Source organism: Chaetodon auriga, chromosome 1, assembly GCF_051107435.1.
Source record: "Chaetodon auriga isolate fChaAug3 chromosome 1, fChaAug3.hap1, whole genome shotgun sequence".
Lineage (NCBI taxonomy): Eukaryota > Metazoa > Chordata > Actinopteri > Chaetodontiformes > Chaetodontidae > Chaetodon > Chaetodon auriga.
In genome coordinates, this window is record NC_135074.1 from 14,053,391 (window position 1) to 14,075,165 (window position 21,775).

General features: G+C 44.3%; 1 protein-coding gene across 1 annotated transcript in view; it reads right to left on the bottom strand.

Annotated features, from left to right (window-relative positions):
* Positions 1–4,603: 4,603 nt before the first annotated feature.
* The window catches only part of kif26ba (kinesin family member 26Ba), an 82,588-nt gene continuing 65,416 nt past the window's right edge, over positions 4,604–21,775 (bottom strand). Inside the window, exons 12-28 of the mRNA XM_076722955.1 lie at positions 20,388–20,559; positions 19,348–19,680; positions 19,089–19,265; positions 18,505–18,631; positions 18,057–18,309; positions 17,861–17,962; positions 17,486–17,613; positions 16,763–16,942; positions 16,267–16,583; positions 15,200–15,890; positions 13,705–14,645; positions 13,213–13,451; positions 12,708–12,866; positions 12,377–12,591; positions 9,773–10,038; positions 8,610–8,760; positions 4,604–8,463 (exon numbers count right to left, since the gene is read on the bottom strand). Coding sequence (XP_076579070.1) covers positions 8,315–8,463; positions 8,610–8,760; positions 9,773–10,038; positions 12,377–12,591; positions 12,708–12,866; positions 13,213–13,451; positions 13,705–14,645; positions 15,200–15,890; positions 16,267–16,583; positions 16,763–16,942; positions 17,486–17,613; positions 17,861–17,962; positions 18,057–18,309; positions 18,505–18,631; positions 19,089–19,265; positions 19,348–19,680; positions 20,388–20,559 — 4,600 coding nt within the window. The 3' untranslated portion in view covers positions 4,604–8,314. The remainder of the gene's footprint in view (positions 8,464–8,609; positions 8,761–9,772; positions 10,039–12,376; positions 12,592–12,707; positions 12,867–13,212; positions 13,452–13,704; positions 14,646–15,199; positions 15,891–16,266; positions 16,584–16,762; positions 16,943–17,485; positions 17,614–17,860; positions 17,963–18,056; positions 18,310–18,504; positions 18,632–19,088; positions 19,266–19,347; positions 19,681–20,387; positions 20,560–21,775) is intronic.

The following is a 21,775-nucleotide window of genomic DNA, read 5'->3' on the forward strand; positions in this document are numbered from 1 at the left end:
CTAATTAACACAATGTATCTCGTTTCTTTAATCCCTACCAAGTCAAGTTTATTGACATACAAAATATGCAATTTATGTGTGTGTGTGTGTGAGAGAGAGAGAGAGAGAACGAGGACCTGTCAGCCTCTGTCTCCTGTGTTTAATCTGCACATACCATCTAGATGAGTGATGAGTGTGTGTGTGTGTTTGTGTGTGTGTGTGTGTGTGTGTTTGTGTGTGTGTGTGTGTGTGTGTGTGTGTTGTTTTAGTAAAGTCTGGTTTTCAAAACATCCATCACTCCTCCATACATATCCATCACACACACTTCCCACGTTAATCCCTGTTGTTTTGTGTTACACTGTCAGTGTGTGACTTCCAAGATAAGCCCAGAGTGTGTCTGGGATGGAATGTGGCTCACACACACACACACACACACACACACACACACATTTCCCATGTTAATCCCAAAATTCTACCGTTTGCAAACTGATGACAGCATTTCCTCTGACAGGGAGAGCCTGTGTGTGTGTGTGCGTCTGTGTGTCTGTGTCCGTGTGTGTGTGTGTGTGTGTGTGTGCGTCTGTGTGTCTGTGTCCGTGTGTGTGTGTGTATGTGTGTGTGTGGGTTATGGGGGGATTAGAGGGATAATATGTTTCCTTTAAGGTTACAAATAAAAGGTTTTGCTCTTCTGACACTTTTTGCTTTCTCACCACTGAAACAGCCGACATGTTGGAAACTCTAAATCCTTCATCCACCCTGGATCAGTCAGATGTGAACTATTCTCTGTTCAGTTATTCAGCACAAAAATCACTTTGACGCAGTATTTTAGTTTTTTTAATTATTTCTGATTATTTCAGAATTGCAGAAATTATGACAGCAAGTCATATTTGAGGCTTGGTGTGGTCTCCAGTACATTACCTGTAGTGTCAACAGACAGTAAAACACATGAAAGTCAAATATCAGCACTACAATCAATCATTTTTGTTCATGAAGTCGACTTATCTTTCTTCACAGGAAGTCATATACATTTTCAGTGGATGTTGGGTTTCACCATGCAGTCCTTCAACACTGATTCTGTTTGTGAATTTCATAGAAGGGATCTTGACGCTTAACCTAGGGGGAGGAGGGAGTCCAGTTTGGCGACCTCAGAATTGCATCTGAGCTCTGTACAGATGGCGCGGTTCTGTTGGCTTCATCAGACTGTGATGTTGAGCATCTTGTTCACAAGTGAGGGGTAAAATGGACCGTGAGAAGGACAGATTGGTGCGCCGTCAGCAGTAATGCGAGCATTGTACCTGAACCTTTGTGGTGAGGAGAGAGCCGAGCCAGAAGACAAAGCTTTTACCAGTCAGTCTACCTTGCAACCCCCCCCAAAAAATGAGATACAAGAGGCTGGAATAAGTTTCCTCTGTGTGGTGGCTGGGCTCAGCCTTAGAGGAGGACAGGAAGGAGCTCAGACCCTGGAGTTGAGGTGCTTCAGGCTTCTGATCTGGATGCATCCTGGGCAACTTTCTTTGGACATTTTCCAAGCAGGTCCAACTGGAATGCTGGAAAGATTGTATTGTATGTAACTCAACTGGTTTTATGAACACCTTGGGACCCCTCAGGAGGAGCTGGAAAAAGTTGCTGGGGGGAGGAACATCTGGACTAACCTGCTGCCACCTCAACCTGGCTGCAGTTAAGCAGCATTGAACGGATGGATGGATGGATGGATGGATGGATGGATGGATGGATGGATGTGTGAAAGAAAGAGTTTCTTGGGGAGATTAAATGAAATGAATGTGAAGATTGAATGTAGTAATGACACTGGTGGACTGAATGGTCTGTGGAAGAGTCTGTCCTGCTGTTCAGACCTCCATTACTCACTTCATTGGCTCTGTTGCTCTCTCTCTCCCCCCTCTCTCCTCCCTCAACCCTTAACAGCCATCAAATTCGATTTGCTATCGCTTAACCGTAACCCTCTGTCTATCCCCCTCCATCACCCACTGTCTCTCTCCCCCATTTTCCGTCTCTCTCGCTCTCCAAAGGCTTTCAAATTAAATCCACTATTCGTTGACGGCTCATCTCTGTCATTCGATGCGTGTCTCTGCAGGCAGCCTAAGCCTATCAAAAAAAAAGGACACCGAGTGGTTTTAACCCATCTTATTCGCTCACCCTCCCGCCATTTACTCTCCTGCATTTTCAGTTTTCCCGCTCATCTCTCTGTGTGTCTCGTCCCTGCACCACCTCACCTTTGCGCTCTGTTTGCTCTCTCCCTTCTATCATTTCTCCCTCTCTCACCCTCTTTATCTTCCCACCTGCCTTCGTCATTCTTATCGCAGCTGTACTTAATTTACCACAGTCTGTAATCCACATGTAAAGCCACTGAAAATCAAGGATTGACATTCGAAGACAGCTATTTTAAAATTTTCCCATTCATAACGTTGGTCAGTTATTTTTACATTCTATGCATGAATACGCCACTTCATAAAGTTACAAATAGAGTCTTCAAGTGCTCAAAATCACCAATTCATAGGAATCTGCCTTTTCTTCCTCTCCCCTCTCAGCGGCTCGTTCCTTATACAAAGAGATTCTGCTGTTTCGAGGTGCAATAACAGCCAGAGACGGTAGATTTTATCCCTGGTATCATGTCTCGATTATCTTCCTCTGTTTGAAGGTTCAGTGATAAGGAATTGATGGATCTTACCATATATTCATGGGTAGGCTCACTTTAGAATGAAAAAGCAAGACTAAATCATATCTCCATGTGAAGCCCACGTCTTCATCATGGCCTAATCACCTCTCCATCTTTCTTTCATCTTTGAGCTTCTTCCTAATCAGAGCTGGCTCTTAAAACCAAAGGACTGTTGAGCTGAAGGGTGACTGCGTCTGCTGCAGCTGCACACGTTTAAACTTTAATATCAGCCCCTTTTTGAACTGAGCTTTGCTTGTTTCTTTTGTAGTGATTTTCAGGCCTGTTATTGTGGCTCAAGGGATGCCAACACCAGTCTGTCTGTCAGTCAGTCAGTCTGTCTGTCTGTCAGTCCACTGCCTTGTTCCAGAGTGGATGGAAATGCCTTGAAATTTGCTGCAAACGTTCACCATCCACAGATGATGACTGACGCTAATTTGTGTTTCCCTGACTCTCAGTGCTGCCAGCAGGTCAAAGTTAAGACTTATCCTGTGAAATGCAGTAACATTTACCAGATGGATCGGCACAGAATTTTGTAGACTTTCATGGTCACTTGTGGGTATAAGCGAAATGTCTCAGTGACCATTGGATCATGGAGTTCATCATATTATAAGAAGCATTGAAGCATGAATTCAACTTTCGCTTGTCTGAACTAATTTTAGCAGATATGTGAGGGCAGAAAAGAGAGCAATAGTCCATTTGATGAGAGATGATTGCATATTATTTGTCAGAAATTACTACCTGAATCCACTTGTCTCCCTATTGTATCCTCTCTAACCTCGCCCATCTTATTTCTCTGGCTCTTGCACACATCTGCTCTCTCTTTCCCTGCATTTCCCTTTTGCTGCCTTTATTATTCTCTCTTCTCTCATCTATTCTCTCCCTCTTTCTTCCTGCTCCCTGCTGTGCACGGGTGATCAAAGCAGGCTCAACAGGGCAATATGTCACCTAGAAAGCTGCCTACAGGCTAGTAAAGGTACGTACACACACACACACACACACACACACACACACACACACACACACACACACAGTGCATTGGAAATTAAGTGACATCGAGTACAAAACATGTTCTGGATCTGAAAGTCCTGCACTTTTCCTTGAGGCACTACATGTAAAATAACATGGCGTGTTTTGTTTTGTTTTTTTTTCACAGGATACAGACAGACTTCCTGTGACATCCTGGTGAAGTTAGAGGAAATCAGAAAGCCTATTCAGAGCCGACATTGGTGTTTGGAAGTGAGTCTTTCCCCAAATTGCTCTACTATATTTCTCTTTTACAAGAGCTACCTTGAATTCATGAGCCAATAAGAATATGACGTGTTAAGGTGAGGGAGTTTGGGTCATTTCATCATGGATATATCATTCTGGAAAGAAACTTTTCAATTATTCCCTTGAAAAAACAACATGTGGCAGGTATCTCAGGTGATAGCATCTGTCACAAGATTTTAGTTTCCAGGCAAAGTCAGCTGACTGAAACAGGAGCCTGCAGAGGAAGAAGTTTCTCAGAGCTCATCTGTCTTTCCCCGATTCAGTCAAAGAGACCAGTGTGACAGAGTTTGGCCATACCTGTCAGAAATAAGTGGATCATCACAAATCCCACATGAAACAAATGAGTCACTGAAGCTTTGCAGCGATCAACAGTAGAATACAGAGTGTGTACTACGTCTTGTGCGACAAAACCAAAACTACTTCCTCATATTGTATCCATGTGGCTTCTGCACATGCACACAGGAGCCCCAAAACCAATAACCTGTCATTGAGAGAAGTTATTTAAAGGTGGAACAAAACTTCATGCAGGTGCCTGCAGCGATATTTACAGGAGATCTTCTGAGTTTGAGTCATAATGCAAAATGTGGGCATTTCATTGGGACACACACAGACCACATGTTGGTTGTCTGGCTGGTACTTTGTTGACTATTCATTGATCAAAGAATGAAAGATCAGATGAGAAACTCTTTCAATACATTTCTTTATTTACATCCCTCCATCTTGCTCTTCCATCATCACAACGTGTCAGACCACATTTCTCAAAAACAGTAAATCATTGAGACGAGACACACACACACACACACACACACACACACACACACACACACACAGTGAAACTCTCACGCTCCATATTGTGTGGTTTGCACTGATCGTGTCATAACCTGGTTAATTCTCATAGGAAACAACTCATTCTTCTCCTTAACAGATTGGCACTTGTAAATGACACAACAACTGGTTTTAATCAGTTACACAGAGATTTTCCAACCACTGACCGACTGTCTTGCAGCTGGTTTTAGCTGGTCTTACTGCAACGGATAAAGTCTGTTTTTGGAAAATGTGGTCTGATCCAGACTTGAACACCCAAAACTCCTTAAGAACTTAAAGATGCTATGTGTCAGATTTCCAGATAACACATTATAATTCTTGAACACTCCAGCAAAAACACGTAACAGCACATACGTCAATCTGTTCATTAGACTGTTTGTTTGCCCTCCAACCTGATATAACAGATGGCATTTGGTGAGTAATTGTATTTAAAGCACCAGACAATGAGTGCATCCCTTTTAACATGCTTGCTTATTGCTGAAAAGTTTACATGGACTATTATAAACAGTATGGGGCCACTAAAACCTCCAGTGTTTGTCACAATTATTGCTAGAATTATAAAGCGCTACCACAGTAGATTTGGCAGTGACACATCAAGGAAGAAACCGCACACATAGCATCTTAAATCTGGAAACAAGTACAGGCCGTTTCACTCATCCAGAGGTTTGGGTTCCCAAAACACCCACTGCTGATTACACGAGGCTGCGTTTAATACTGCAGAATATACTGGCTTTTCACTTAAAACAACACAGTTGTCATCATACTGAACTGGTTTCTTCCTCGGATGTAAAAAATCCTTTGTAACTTCTGGTCTGTATTTAACTGAATGAAATCCCTGTTGTGCTTGAACCACATTAACTCCCCTGGATGTGAATGTTTTAGGAAACCCAAACCCATTACAATCTCCAACGGGAAAAACGGGAGCAACTGAAACCGAAACAGAAAATATATAAAATAAAAATGAGCGTATATATGATATGTGTACAGTATATATATTTATATATGACATGGGCTCAGCAAAGTATATACACTTCTTGTTTTCCTTTTCTTAAATGCATAGTAACCTTTAAGATCATAAGGTGTAAATAAATAGGAACGTAATAATAAGTGACTCTGCTCTCCTGAGCTCAAATAAATAAGCCTTCATTCATGACTGGCGCGGTGAACTTAAATGATCAGGGATGTCACTGAGCTACTTCACCCGCCTCCTGTGAAACGCTTCATGGGTCCAGTCTGTCAAAAGCATCTTAGTTTCTGGGGTAATTTCCCACTAGATCACCCTGTGGCTGTCACTGCAGGTGTACGCCACACAAAATGAATGGCTGTTACATCTCTACGCAGCCAGGAGAAGATCAAAACACTTGAAGTCATTTCCTGTTTCTGTGTCAGTCCAGTGGAAAAGATAAACACTGAGGCTGTCCTATCGGGATAAAGATAAATTTAGCACTATGACGCTTTGACAAATCACACCAATATAATTACAGTCAGTGTCTGTTATTCTTTGAACCTCTCAGACAACAAACAGGATCTCCCAGAATGCTCTCTGCTTGCTGCGTGAAAGAAGTTCAGAGGAGAGGGTTGCGGGAACAGACGTGACGACGGCGATGTAGAAGAAGCATTTGAAGGGTATTGTTCTGTATATCAGAGGGAAACAGGCTTTTTCGTATATTTATATTTGTACAAACATTTAGATCATAAACATCTCAAGCACCATAGATAATAATATTAACAAATCAGACGTGTCCAAAAAAAAAAAAATGGAACCAGGAAGAGGTGTTTGCCTCTTAATTTGGTCGTCATCCTTTTCCTTCTTTAGTTCGCTTTCATTCCTTTATGTATTTTTAGTTGTTCCTTTTTAATGTCTGTGCCCTTTAAGTAAAAGACAATAGTGGAACTATTGAAATAGTCCATTTGTGATCACAATTGAAGTCTCAAATAAGTATTTCCAGTCTAAACTCACTACTTTGTTCCAATGAAACAGGCCTTAAAAATGTTTTGGTTTTTTTTGTTTTTTTTAACACTGTACATGAATGGGCTCATCCTGCACGTGTGTCGTCCTCATAATTCACTCTTAAATATCTTGAACCTATGTCCATTATCCTCCCATCATACTGTACACAGTCTCTACATGGTCCCATTGCACACACATAAAAAGGATACCTTATTATAAAACACACACATAGACGAATCATTCAGTTTCTTTTAGAGAAGAGCAGAACAACACGGATACAAGTAACAGACGGTCAGTCAGTCTGACGGTCAGTCGAGTCAATCGATGGATGTACGTCACGCTGGATCAGAGAAAAAACATTTCCACTCCGAGGCGACTCAAACGTTTCATTGCTTTGCGAACATGAAAAAGCCATCACGTGTGTATCAGGGCAGGCGTACTGTACGTATGCCCCAGAGGGTCAAAAGACAGATGTGCTCTGTTCGTGAGTGAAGTCAAAGTAAAAACAGCCACCACAAGAAACTAGCCTGTTTTTTGTTTTGTTTTTTGTTTCTTTGAAGAAAAAAAAAAGGTCAGTTTTTTAAATTTGACTCTTGGTCCTTGCAACAGTTTCTAAAGAGGACTTGGTGTTAGTCTCCATCGTCTTCTTTAACTCTTTTATTCCAGGATCCAGTTTAAATTTAGGCTCCTCTCACATCATTGCACCAAAGACCATTTAAACACACAGCATCGGTTTGTTCATGATATCGTGACACATCGACCCACAGTAAAACATCACATTTAGAAATGGCTATAAATTCAAAGATTTTCCAAGGACACTGATCTTTTGCGTTTTTTCATTTCTATGCTAGCACCATACTTACTGCATGTACACAAATTCAGCGAGAAAGAGAACTGGTCTTGGTATCGTGGAAATGTTCACAAGGCACTTATCTGAATCATGTTTCTTTGTCCCTTCGTCTTTCTCTTGTCAGTCTCTTTTATTAACTGCACAACAATACCAGGCCATTCTGTAGTCAGCACTCTGCAGTCACAGCCAGAGTCTCCACTGCGTAAACTCTAAAAGTGCTCTTCTTAAATGATGGGAGACTGTTCTCTCCTTTCCTCTGCATACACTCCTGAATGTTTGACTCAGTCTAGGAGATGTCTCAGCAGTCCAATTATTCACTTCTCTGGAAACTGTGTGGCATGTTTGATGTTTCTTTTCAGTCTCACAACTGTCTATCAGCCCCTTTGGGCAGCTGATTCAAAGTTAGCTGTCCATGAGAAGCTGTTTAATGGCTGTCTCTGAGGTTGTGTCCAAGCCCAGAGAAAAAAAAATCTATGGACTCATCTGTCTGTCGGCCTGTTAGATGTCTCTATATATCTCCATTCCTCTCATCCCTCCATCTCTCAATCCATCTGTCCCTTTGACTATTTCACATCGGGAGGAGACACGAGGAAGAGAATGCGGGATCAAGCGCTGTCCATCCCTGTATCCCTGCTTCCAACTATCCAGTCATCCAATGAGATGTATTAGCTTAGGAGATATTTTCTAAAGGTGATTAATCAGGGGGCAAAAGGTCCAAACGTCCAGCTGTGTGTCTGTCTTTCTGTCTGTCCATGTCTCCATCTGTCTACCGATGTCTTGAGGACACGTCGAAGCAGGTGATCATCATGAGGTGGGCTTTGCAGAAGTTGACTCTGGTCTCCAGCTTGTCTGTCACAGTCTCCAGAGCTTCCAGATACTCCAGAGAGTCCACTTCGTAGGCCTGCTGTAGCTCAACTGGACAGACAGGCAGAGAAAAGATACGACTCGATGTGAACACCAGCCTTATTCTTTGACAAGCTTTTTAGACATTGGTTATCATAAAGAATATGAATAAGAATAAAACACACACACACTTGTGCGTGTGCCAGAGTCCTACTTACACTCAGTGGTCCATTTGTGTGGCTCCAGCATCAGGTGCTGTTTGGTTTGTTCCAGCTCCTTCTTCAGACACTGGTACTTGGCTCTGACTTCACTGATTCTCTGCTGACGGTGCTCCAACAGCCGGAGCTTGGCGCTGACATACACCACCTCCTGACACGCAGACGGGGGACAGACGGACAGACATTTTGTTTATTCGCCTTTAGTTATCTACAGAAGTGTGTGGTGAAACACACATGGCCCTCTGTCAGGAGCAGCCTGCTGAACATTCACGCAGTTCCATACATCCACACCTCATCGCCTCTCAGTGTGACCGCAGTCGAGTGCTTTCGGACACTGAGCAGCTTCACTGGAGCAGCGGGGGGTTAAGTGGCTTTCTTACGGCCGCTGCAGGGAAAATCTATATTTCATGGTTTTCTCTCTCACTGTCTTTCCAAAAGCTCACAATGCTCCCTCCCCTGAATACATAAAGGTTTAAGATTAGACACCCAAAAACCTGCACTGTGCATTAATTTGCATTTGCATTAGAGTCTTGCTCTACCACTCTTTATTCTGCTAAATCTTTGGAATTTTTAATCATTTCTAAAAATACTCTGAAAGTGACACAGGCAGAAATACAATGCAGATTTACTGGGAAAAAAATCTCACTGTTCATATAGAACTTAGTGCTGCTGTTGATTCATTCATTTTGTGAAAAGCCTTACTGTTGTATTTTTAAAACTCTTATTGACACGTGCAGCTGTTCAGATCCCACAGCTTCCTCTGTCTCTGCTCTTCTCCAGCTCCTGCCGACAGTGTCCAACGGGACACTCCTTGCTTTTTAATGTCTCCCACTATTATTGCTCATATCAGTTTCACTGACATCAAGTGCAATATGCCTCCTGCCCTCTGGGCCTCCTTTTCCGCTCTTTGGCTCTCCAGCTTCTTGAATTCTTCCCCCACATCCTAGTCACCACCACACAGGAGATTCTCCTCGCACACTTTCTCCTTTCTTTAACCCTTTCCTGCTTCCTCTGCTCCCTCTTTTGTTTCTAAATGCTTTCCCCCACACTGTCATTCTCTCTTTCTTCCTCCTTTTCTGTTGCACCCATTTTCTCGCCTTATCTTTCTCTTTTCACGGCCCTCCTGTATGTGAGTGCGTTTACGCCTCCTTTCTCTCCCTCACCTTGTTCCCTCCTTTGTCTCTCCTCTTCTGCAGTCGCTCGACATCATCTATCTCGTACACCTTGATCTCAAAGGCTTCTGTCGTTGCAGTCGCGCCCCTGATGTTCGAGGGAGCCGGGGGCCCCAGTGGACCATCTACCCAGCATGCACCTGGGCTGGAGGATGAGGAAGAAGAGGAGGTGATGGCCTGTTTGGAGGAGCGGTGAGAAGGTGAGGATGAAGAGGAGTCCAAGGTCAGTGCTGGGATCAGGCGACGGCGCTGGAGGCCTGAAAGAACAAACCAGACAAAGATCATAAAAAAGAGTTTAGCAGAAGTGTTTTCAGACACACAAACACATTTGATCCTACATACTGTAGCCCTTAAACTTGCATATTCAGGCTAACACTCATATAGATACATGAAAAACAGGAAGTAGTTCTTGTAGTGAGTTGTGCATTTTGTCAGTGGCAAATCTTGATTAACTTTATTATTACTGGCTTTCTTTCTGAGGGTTAGATGAGAAGATTGATACACTCTCGTGCCCGTCCGGTCAATATAAGGCTACTGCAAGTTAGCTTAGCTTAATAAAAAGACTGCTGGTTGCCTGGTAACCTCACAGCATCAACAAGGCTCTTGGAAGTCATTGCACCCGGCCAAGAAATATTCTGGTATATAACCACCCATAAAACAACAAACTGATGTTTTTAGATTTCAGTTGTTGTTTTGGTCCAACAAATGAGAAATAACTTCTTTATTTGTGATAATTAGAGGTTTGCTAGGTTACCTTTGGATGTTTAGCTAGCTCTTCTCCCTGTTTCCAGTCTATATGCTAAGCTAAGCTAATGTCTCCTGGCTTTAGCCACCTGAACAGACCTTTAGACAGTCAGACCTGTAACATACCTAACATACCACATGTTGGTGGGCCCACATGGCTTAGTGGTGTTTTCTCACCCTTAAGTTACACAGGGCCATTCAGGATGCATCTAAAGTCACACAGTAGATGAAGGACAACTTAAATGTCCTCATGCTCAACAGGGAGGCCATAGAATAGAGAGGGAAAGAGGGAGATGTGACATGGACATAAAAGCAGAATATTATAAACTGAGGTTTGAGATGGGTGAGAGAGAAAGGAGAGGGAGATGGATTAATCCCTGGAGAGAGGAAAGAACAAAAGGAAAGTACGGAGTGATTGAAAAAGCAGAAAGGGAACAAGCAACAGATAATGGAGTGTGAAGCGAGATAAAAAGTTTCGACTCTGTTCATGAAGCTCGTAGATAACAGCTGCAGGTCACTCTCTAATCTGCCCACTACGCTAGATTGAACACACACTCGTACGTGTACACATGCTTTGCATAGAAATTGCCAGCCATGTCGACCGGAATGAGAGTTATCAGATTCACCAGGAACCCCGAGATAAGGTTGAGGAGAGAGAGGAGACAGAGAAAGTGGTGGTTTTAATAAGGATGCAGCTGTCTTTTGGTCTCAGTGTGGCACTGAGAGGTCAAGCAGAGACATTTGTACTTCATTACGTAGAAGGAAGTGGAAAATAAGTGGACGGAGAAAGAATGAGGGTCTGCAGGAGCAAGGGGGGAGAGGGCTGGACGAATGAGGTAGAAAATGTGTGAGAGGAAGAGATGAAAAAAGACGAGCAGAGGAGGAGACGCGGAAGAAAAGATAAGAGAGAGCTTGTGAATCCAATCTAATGGAAATCAAGCACAAAGAGAGACTCAGCTGGAGATGTGATTAACATTTCAGTCGCTTCAGTCTGTGGCACATCTGCCTTTTCTTCCTCTTACTATTTATACTCTGTCTGCCTGAACTGGGACTGAATTGTTGTATCCATGTTGAACATGTGCAACAAACAGAGTAATCCTCTCTGCCTTTGTGTCTTCCTGTGACAGTTTGACAGCGAGTGCTCTCTTTGAAGCACAGAATCCGTTGTGGTCAAAGAAAAATGAGAATAAATCCAGATGTTATGCTGCGTGGCAGGAGGTGAGACTGCGCCCCAGTACACACACGGATGGAGAGTGTTGCTCCAGTTTAAAACACACCAGGAAGAGCTGCCCCTGTCCAATCTGATTTTATGCACACATCCATCCTCATAGTTAACCAGCGGACAGTAATTTGATGGGGCACATTAGCAGCCTTTCTGTGTGGGGTTCTGGTGAATATATATTCATTACAGCCCACACCAGCAGATTCCCTTTACCATTTCACAGATGGGTGGTCAGGGTCACCTTTCCTACCTGGCTCCTTCTGCAACCACAGCTTTCTTCACTTTGCACTGACCTGATCATTGCTTTTTCACTGAGCTGTTTCATAGAGGTCTATCCCTTTCTTTCAATCAGTTCTATCTCGCTATCTCGCTTTCTTTCTTTCTTTCTTTTTTTTAAGCTTTAGCTGTCTTCTGATCGTGTTTTGTCAAGGTTTTCACCTCTATGGATTTCAGAATAAAAGAATACTGTTTAGGTGCTTTTAAGCTCTAAAAGTTCAGTGCTGAAAGACCATGCATTTGCCATGGGGTTGTGTTCACTGATTCAGAAGTTAAGCAATAATCATTCATGATCTAATTCACTGAAAAGGTCATTAATACTTAGAAAACAGGTTTTAATGTTTAATTGTGACCTGTGTTGCTCCTGCTCTTCTTGCTGCTCTTGGAGCTCCGTCTGGAGGAGGTGGTGGCGGAGCTGTGCTCACTGAGGGAGTCCTGAGCGGAGGAGGTACTTCCTGTGTTCTCACTGCTGTCCCTGAGCATGCTCTCATAGCCGCTGCTGCCTCCACTGTGGTAAAACAAGGCCGTCTTCCCCATGGCCGGGGGGAGCTCGCCACTCAGTACACTGCTGTTAGAGGCAAAATGAGATCGCAGTTTAAGGTAAAATCAAACAATCAAATGTTTTAAGCAGCACCAACAGTATGTTGTGTCAATGTGAAATCTGACATTCCTCAATGAGTGTACCTGTTGTCACTAGCATGGCCGCTGCTGCAGCGATGTGGTTTTCTGGGGGCTGTGATCTTACTGTACGGAGAGGGCAGCGTTTGGACCACTACTGTCCTCTCCTCCCCCAGGCCAACTCCACCACCTCCAGCTCCAGTTCCAGCTCCAGCTCCCCCTCCACTAAGAACAGGAAAACAGGACAAAATAGGTTAAACCACAGGTTATCTTCTGAATTTGTTTTAATGGCATTTTGCCTTTTTTAGCTGATTGTTGACAAAGAGAGCAGCAGGCATCACATGCAGCAAATTCCCCTGATGGAAGTTGAACTGTGGGTTTTGAAGCTTGTATCATGATATTCTTACATAACACAAAATCTGATGTTACTTGGGCATCATATTTATTGTCATCAAATGAACTCAATTTAAATAAAGACCACTATGATTCTTGCACTTGTTGTAATTTTCTTTGTTTGGGATGTCCTGCTCAATATTTGAAATGTAAAACAACAAAAGTCAAACTGACTTACCTTGTTCCTCCAACTCCTCTTTCCTCTCCTGGGTCTGTGCCTCCTCCCTGGGCATGACTCCTGGTACGGGAGCCTGCACTTCCCTGGAGGAGCTCTGAGATTCGACCGTTGACAGCTCGCAGAGGCAGCTTAGCAGCCAGGCTTCCACCTCGACTGCGACTCAAAGACTGGGTAGACCAGGATCCAGGGGAAGGTCCCTGCTGCTGCACTGGACCCTGGCTCTGGACTGAGTTCTGGGGCTGAGGAAACAGAGAAATGGCTGAGGTGGGTGGAAGGAGAAACAAAGGCCATGACACCTTGAAGTATATGTATTGAGTAATTGTTGAATGTGTTGTGTGTTTTATCTTATGAGAAACTGACAGAGCTCAAGCAAGAAGGTCTGATCTTTTTTAAAATTGAGTAGTTCATCTACTTTTGTGTAATGAGCAGAGTTATGGAGTTTACAGGTGTTCAAAGCATGTTTTTTTACACTAAAGAAATATTCCTTCCTACCTTTCCATTAGGAGGAAGGCTGGAGCTGCGGCTGGTGGCTTGGCCTAAAGACTTGGTGGAGAAGCTCAGAGTCTTGGTGCTGGAGGCAGACAGACTCCTGGCCTTAGGACTGCTGGTCATCAGCAGCTTGCTGACCGCTGAGATCTTTGACTGGCTGCTGGTTTTGACTGGTGACTGTGGAGCGCTGCCTGGTCCGGGACTGGCATTGAAACTGGGGTTGCTGCCATTTCCAGTAGGAGAAGATACGGATCCAGCGCGGGTGAGACTGCGGCCAGTCCGAGGCATGGTGCTGTCGCCCCTCACTCCTCCTCCCCCCCTCAGGCTGCCACCCCTCTCCAGAGAGAAGCAGTCGTAGTGGTGGGAACCACCGTGGGAGCTGTGGACCCGACCCAGAGAGTTGGTTCTGTTTGCCAGCTGTTCCAACTTGGCGCTGAAAAGTCTACTGCTGTCTATGCTGGAGCCTCGTTGTCTGCTGACACCTGCGGTGCCACATCCAGATACCCCTGCATCATCTACTGAGCTGCCCAGTAATGAGACAATGTGGCTGGTTTGGTGTAGAGGGCTGGCCGCCCTGTTCCGCTGGTCGAGGCTGGATTTCCGTACCGGCGGTAGAGGTGGGATTCCCCCCTTCTTGTGGGAGAAAAAGCCTTGTTTTCCGGTGGATCCTCGGCGGTCCAGTGTGGCACGGGGACTGCAGGGAGTTGAAGTGGTGACACCGAGGTTACGGTACTCGACTCCGTTATCTAAGCCATCATGGCGGTTGAGACGGTGCCAGCCGCGGGGTAGACTGGCAGTACGGTGGATATCTGGGCTGTAGATGCTAGTCAGGCATTCTCCATGGGCAACAACAGCGACCATCTCACAGCCATCCACCACCCTCTTAAAAGAATCTGGAGACGACACAAGCTCACCACCTGAACTTGAGCTGCCATGATCTCCACCTGGGATAGAACAATAGCAAATAAGACAGAACATGTAGTTAATTTAAGAATCCTCTAAAATCTTTTATTTTGATGGTTTCTCACCATCAGCGCATCATGATATCATAACTGTCCTTGCAGAGTTTATACTCTCTTTTTAAAAACTAATAATTGGCATCAACACTAAAGCATGCTATGTCGGAAGGCAGGAGACGCGTATGCATGCAAGTTAAGACCTGTACACTCTTTCCTGTAAATACCTCCAATTAATCAGAGCTATACCAGAGCTTGATGATGATCAACAGAAGTCCAGCCATGGCTGAGTAAATGCCAAAACATTTCAGAAAAATTATAATGTTTATTCTTGTAGAATCTACTTATCTACTGTATCTACTTAATTATGGAAGAAATTATGGAACTCTTGAAACTGAAGGCAGTTTTTAAATGTGTTTTGAAGAAGTATGTTACTGGTATAAATAGTAAAACTAATTCCATAAAGCGGTTAGTAGATGTGTGCCGATTGGCCTGGGCTGATGTTAGATTTCCAATTATCATCCCAGTCCGGCCCTGCTTACCATCCCTGCAGAAGCTGCGGTGGTCTCCAGTCCCACCTCCAGCCTGGCTCTTCGTATGCTCTACCTCCCTCTTCCCTGGCTTCACTTCACACACAAGCTCCCTGGACCTCCCCTCCTCCATGCCGCGTTTCAACCAGGGGTCTTCAAAGCTCATCTCACTGGAAATAGAAGCTAAAAGCGGTGCATTAAATTTGCCTGGGTCTTTCATGAAGCTGGTCTTGGTAGGTGATGAGAGGATGGTTGGTTCCTGTATAACCATGGGTTTGACAGCCACACATGGGTGCACGCTCATGGTGGTCTTGAAGGGAGAGAAAGTCCCGGGTCCTGCCAGAATCTGAATGTTAGTTTTAGCCATGGAGGGAGGCAGTTTCCTCAGTCTGTCTTTGGTTGGAGTTCCCTTCTCACTCCCATTCTCTGACAGTACCACCTCTCCTTCCAGACTCCCTCTTCTCAGGCTGCTGCAGCTTTCAGAACCACCTAGTTCCTCCACTCCAAAGCAAAGGCTCTGGGTGGGTTCAGGTTCAGCCAGGGCCTCCCCCTGCTGGCTCTGGGACTGACTGAAGCTGTGGAGAGACTGGTCAGCTTCACTGCCCATACTCAAGTCACTCATCCAGGAAGAGACAGGTGAACCACAGTTTGACATCACTGTAGCCAAGGCTTCACCTTCGATTCGCAGCTTGGCCATGGCCACCTACGGCAGGACACAATCCGGTCAGGTATGGCGTCTTGAAATCCAAAAAACAATGATTTACCTCTGATTCTGTAGAGCATTTTGTGAAAATAAATCTGCTTCACTTGGGAATTTTAATCTGAACTAATAGGTATACGTCTGATTACCTGGAGACTGAAAGGTTTATAGACCCCACAAAAAGGCAGATTACTGTATTCTGTGGCAGCCATGTTGGCTCCACAGCCCTCATCTATGATCTTTTTTTTATGATGACTACTGTTGTATATTGTGGTTTAAATCAGTCTTATGTGCAAACATTAGCTTCAGTTTAGGACACATATCCACATACCAAATGCCCTTCGTCACTCTAAATGCAAAGTAAGTCAGTCACACTAACCTCTGCCATGGCAACCACCTCTGTAACCCCTGAAGATGTTGCAGGACCTACAGGCATGTAATAATCTTCCACAGCTCCATCGTCAGCAATACCGCTGATAATGCTGACAGCTGGAGAGCCCGAGGCGAGGGCAGTGATGGAGCAACGGTCCCTGCTGAAGCTGATGATGCTCGTTGGACGACAGTTCAGGCCCTGAGTCTCCATGAGAGCTGTAGCATCAAGGTTCTCCACACCTCCAGAAGCCACAGTGTACACCAGTTCATCCTCCCCAAGCGAGAGTGGTCCGACTGTTCCGACAGATACTGCTGGTCCTGAGGCTGCAAGTGGAGGAGAGCATGAGAACCGAGTTACCAAATATGTTCATTTCCTGTTCTTGCTTAGTGTGGAGCATATTTGTCGTCATTAATCTGAGGGTTTTCATATGATTCACATGATTTATTTTGCATCCCACTCCCCTTTCCTTGTGTAAAAATAGCAGAGTTTTACTGCAACTCACCATCCCTCTGCGTATCCAAGGGTATCGGCGGCACATCGTCGTCACAGAGTGTCTCAGCTGAGCCCAGGCTGGCAGACAGAGACGGAGTTGGCTCTCGGACTTGTGGGCTCATGCCCACCGGAGAGGTCCTGGACAGCAGGGACTCTGTGGAGGACCGGCCGCTGTCTGCAGCCAAACTGTCTGCAGAATCAGAAACAGACATTTGGCGTCATAATTACTGTTATTTTCCAAGTGCAGAATACAAGAAAATTGGCATCACACTATGCCTTGTGAGGCTGTTTGTATAAAACAGCAATAACATCACCTGCAGGAGGGATTAACAGATGAAGAACATGTAAGGATGCCCAATAACAGACTGTTTATACATTATTAAGACTTAAGCAGCACCACTGTCTTACCATAGCATGTGTTAATCAACGGGAAAACAATGACAGTATATGAAAAACACAAAATCAGTCAATTAAATAGAAATTTTCTAGATATACTGTCTATAGTAGACTTAGTGAGGATATGAATACCCAGAGTGTGGCAATGGTCTTGGACTGTGCCAAAGTAAGACTTATACGAGGAAAAGAAGAACGGAAAGGAAACAAAAAATAGACAAATAGAAATAATTAAAAGTGTATAAAAAATAATAAAATATCAATCATAAACATCAAATTTCTATTTCAGGGTTTCAGTACAAGCACAGTTTAAAGCATAAACACAAAGAAGGATGCGTACTGTCTGAGGTCAGGATGTCTGTGGCTTGACCGTCTTGAGCCAGAGTGTGTGAGGACAGAGGGGGTGTTGCTGGCATCACGCCCTTCTGGGTGTACACTTTACACCGCTGGGAGGGAGAGGATGGAGGCCTGAGGAGGAACACAAGGATCAAACACTATGGAGCTGGTCTTTGGTGCTGCTGTCTTCTTACACATTTAGCCTACATGCAACTCCTTCATTGCTGCTTATGGTTTGATTTAATATTAACAGAAATGTAAGCAACAAATTGTGCTTGTGTTAATAGCTTAAGGTCCAAATGTAGTTTTTAATTAAAACAATTATTATTACTATTATTGAAAGCTGACAACATTGTCCATGTGTATGCATGTACTTTACCTGTAGTCTGAGGTTTTGGTCAGGCTGGCAATACCCAGGCGTGGTGATCCTAGTGGCCGTGCCTTCCCGTCAGCATTACTGCCCACATTCAGACTCTCACGGCTGTTCAGAGACAATAAATCAGACATTTCATCAGTTAAAGTCGAGTACTTAGTGAATAAAATTCACACTGGCACAAAGCACCACCTGTACTCACCTGTCGTTCAGGTGGGAGCTCTTGGCCCTGTGCAGTGGGTTAGAGCTGATGCTGCTACTTCCTGTAACGCTCCTGGTACTCGTAACTATGGGGGAAGCAGAACTCTGAGTCAGGCTGTGTATCATCGTCTGGGCCAGCTCCGCCTCCTCCACCACCTCCTTGATGTCTTGCAGCTGCTGGTCATTGGTCCTCCTCCTGGAAGCTGCGGCTGCTGCTGAGGACTGCGCTTTACCTCCTACAGCACATGCAGAGCCTGGAAATGTTGGACAGAACAGTGTTTTCCAAAACTGTCAAACAGGACTTCACTTGAGGCTGAGTTAAAGAAACACAGTTGTCACACCGGTCTATGAGTGCCTTCAAAGCCAGGATTTGATCACAAAGTACTCCCAAAAGTAAAGATGCTGGAACATGTCTGTACAGCACAGTGTATGTAATCAGTGACTGTGACCTGTTTCCAACACGGCAGCAGAGCCTGGAGCAGAAGGAGCTGCGGTTGGGACAGCTGTAGATGGACATGGCTCTTGTTTAGCACCTTGTTTGCTCGCTGGAACCTCTTCAAAGGGAAACTTTGCCACCTGAACATAGAAACAGAGTGATTGATGAAAAAAAGGCTGGTGGATGAGTATAATACAGATCACTTGTGCTGCTTACAGCATAAAAATCTGCATTAGTGACATGTAAATAAGAGGGTCCTGTACAAATATTTTAACCATAATAATGCACCGCCTTTTCAAATGGATGTTTTCAATTGTGTTACAAAACGACACAATTCAAAGCACATGCTTAGTGAAAGGGACAGAAAATTGCCTCTACATGCAAGCCGTGACAGCAAGCAAAAGGTTCTGCAGATACATGCAGAATATTTTAAGCAGGTACAGACAAAACCCTTTTTTTCCATTTGAATGGATCAACTTGTCAAATAACCTGCCGAAATCTCCACACACCATCTAATGCACATCACATCGCACTAACACAACGATTTTTCTTTTCAATAATAACAGCAGCAAAAGAAGGACAGAAGACTCTCATCACCTCCTCGCTGCCATCAATGCAGTCCAGTCTCTCCTGCAGCTCAGCAAAGGTGTTGCACTTCAGGCACTCAGCTCCCTCCTCTGGGACAGGAGCCAATGGCTGCCCAAGCAGTGACTGAGAGGGCTGTGGGAGGGGCTGAGAGGGACCACTGGGCTGGTCCTCTGGCTGCGACTGCACCTGTTGGAGCAGAAAACACGGAGAAGTAAGTCAACTAATGCTTCTTCATATCAAATGTGTCGTGTAAATGTATTTAAATTACCTTGTTCTGGGTTCCAGCTGCCTGACTTTGTGTTTGCTGCTGCTCTGATGCTTTACCTCGAAGCAAAGCGGGAATAATTGGCACAAATTCTGGTGGTCCCTCATTGTCCGTTAGCTCTCTGTCTGACACCGAAGCCCCATTCGGGCCCACGTAGATCACCGTGTCACATGACTGCTCGCTGCTCGAGTATTCGTCGGGGTCACTGGATAGTCGCAGCAGCGGGAGGTCAGAGTCAGCGTCACCACGATGATGGAAAGGTCTCAGGTGGGTCGGGCGACGCATGCGACCCTCCTCGCAGGAGCTCTCTCCTCCAGAGGAGCTAGAGGTGTATTGCTGAGGGGAGACCAAGACAGGAAAAGAGGAGGCAGAGTAGGCCGGTGAGAGAGAATATATTCCCGTTTAAGATTTGCTGAGAGAGGTTTTTATTTTTTTTAGCCTTTAATTGGCAGTTCACACCAGAGAGAGACGGAAGAGATAGAGAGGAGAGAAAAGGATGACATCCAGACAGATCCTGGACCAGCACACAGTCTAGCCAAGTAACACTGCCGATTTGAGAAAAGAACTGTACTTTAATTATTCCTATTTCCATCACTGCATTTTAAGGTATCTCATTACCTCATTTTTGCCTAATTTGAGCTTTATTTTTAGAGCTCTGAAGCCAGTTTTGAAATAAGTGAGCATGAGAGATGAAAGGTGTCAGCAGCACTACAGGCACATGTGATGGAAAGGGGGGAGGAGGTGAAAAAATGCAGAATGTTTGGAAATCAACTGAGCACAGTCAAAATAAAGTCATTTCAACTTATTGTTAGTTATATAAAGCCAAGACTTTCACACAAACTCCAGACATTAAACATGCAGTGCAATGTCAAGGTCATGAGCAGCACGTACGTGTATGTTTCGTTTGTCCATCTGTTCAAGGTGCCTTACCAGTGACTGTTGTCTTTATCTTGGAGTCAATGTTCCTAAAGTTTTACTTTCATGAGATGAAGAGACACGATGTCCCAGCTGTAATGAAGCATCAAGGTTCGGCTCAAACTCACCACGGTGACTTTAGTTTTCTTCTTCTTCATGCGGAGGACGCGGGAAGCAATCTGGATGGTGGAAAGGGTTTCTGAGAAATCTCTGGGTGAGGCAGAGATGTGAGCAATCATGGTGGTCCGGCAGTTCATGTTGCCTAGCGACTCCCTTAGCAACATGGTCAGCTTGCTGTCCCTAGTAACACACACACACACACACCGAGATGTGAGAAGTACAGACGTGTTGGAAATGCACACAGTCACTGAAACATGAGACTGAACCGGTCGATCTTCTGACAGACGTCCACGCAGATCTGACATTTGACTGAGGATTATTAACAGCTCGTCTCAAGACCACCGGACGTTTTCTACAAGTTACACACGATGCTAATAGTCAGTGTAACGGTGAAAAAACACCAGGCAACATATTCATATAAACAGAGCTGAAGTTAATGGTAATTATTGATTATATTTATTGATTAAGGCTGCTAAAACACATGAAAGGTCGCTATTGAAGACTAAAGCCAACAAAGTCTTAAAAGAAGCACTCTGGATATTATGCAGTCTAATATTGGGAGATGATCTGTGTCCCAGAGAGATTATACTTACAGATGGGAGAGTAAAAGTAGGCTGTGTGTTTAAGAAAAGACTTTCTCCTGGGTGGGCTACTGCAATCATTCATAGCCTTATGTGAGCGCGCGCGTGTGTGTGTGTGTACGTACATATGTGTGTGTGTTGAGGCCTGCAGGCTGACAGTGAGTAAAGCTCCTCTGTGGCTCAATACCTCACGCTGCTGTCCCCCTTTTCTAAAAACACAGCCTGCAGGCATGTCTCACACACATACGTATGTGTACATTCACATGCACAGACACTCACACACAAGTATGTACATACGCCTTTCCTGACCTCCTCCTTCTCATTGATGCTCTACTCCTCGCCGCTCATTTGTTCTTTCTCTGTTTATCGCCTCAGGCTTCAACAAACCCTGTTCTCTCTCCCTCAGTCCATCTCTATCTGCGATTAATGTAGGTAAATTCATGACTCATGCAGTATTCATTTGCATGTTAATTCAAGTGCTTTCAGCCTGTGCTACTTTTTATTTTTTTTTACCAGGGAGGACTACTGTATGTAACATGCCGCTGATGCTCTCTGTGGTTAAAACTAGCCTATAAAGAGCGCAGCATCGCCATTATCATAAGAAACAGTGATGTGTGGTCAGGGGAGGCCTCACCTGTTAAGATATAATTAAAAAAAAACTTGCTTGAGAGATCAGCCAAAAAAAAAAAAACATTTAAATTTTAAAAAATCGAATTTGACCTTATATTAAATATTCTTTTGTTTTTCTTGCTATTGTATTGTTGAACAGTGTGAAATTGATTAAAGCATAATTAAAAGCTTTTAAAACAACTAAT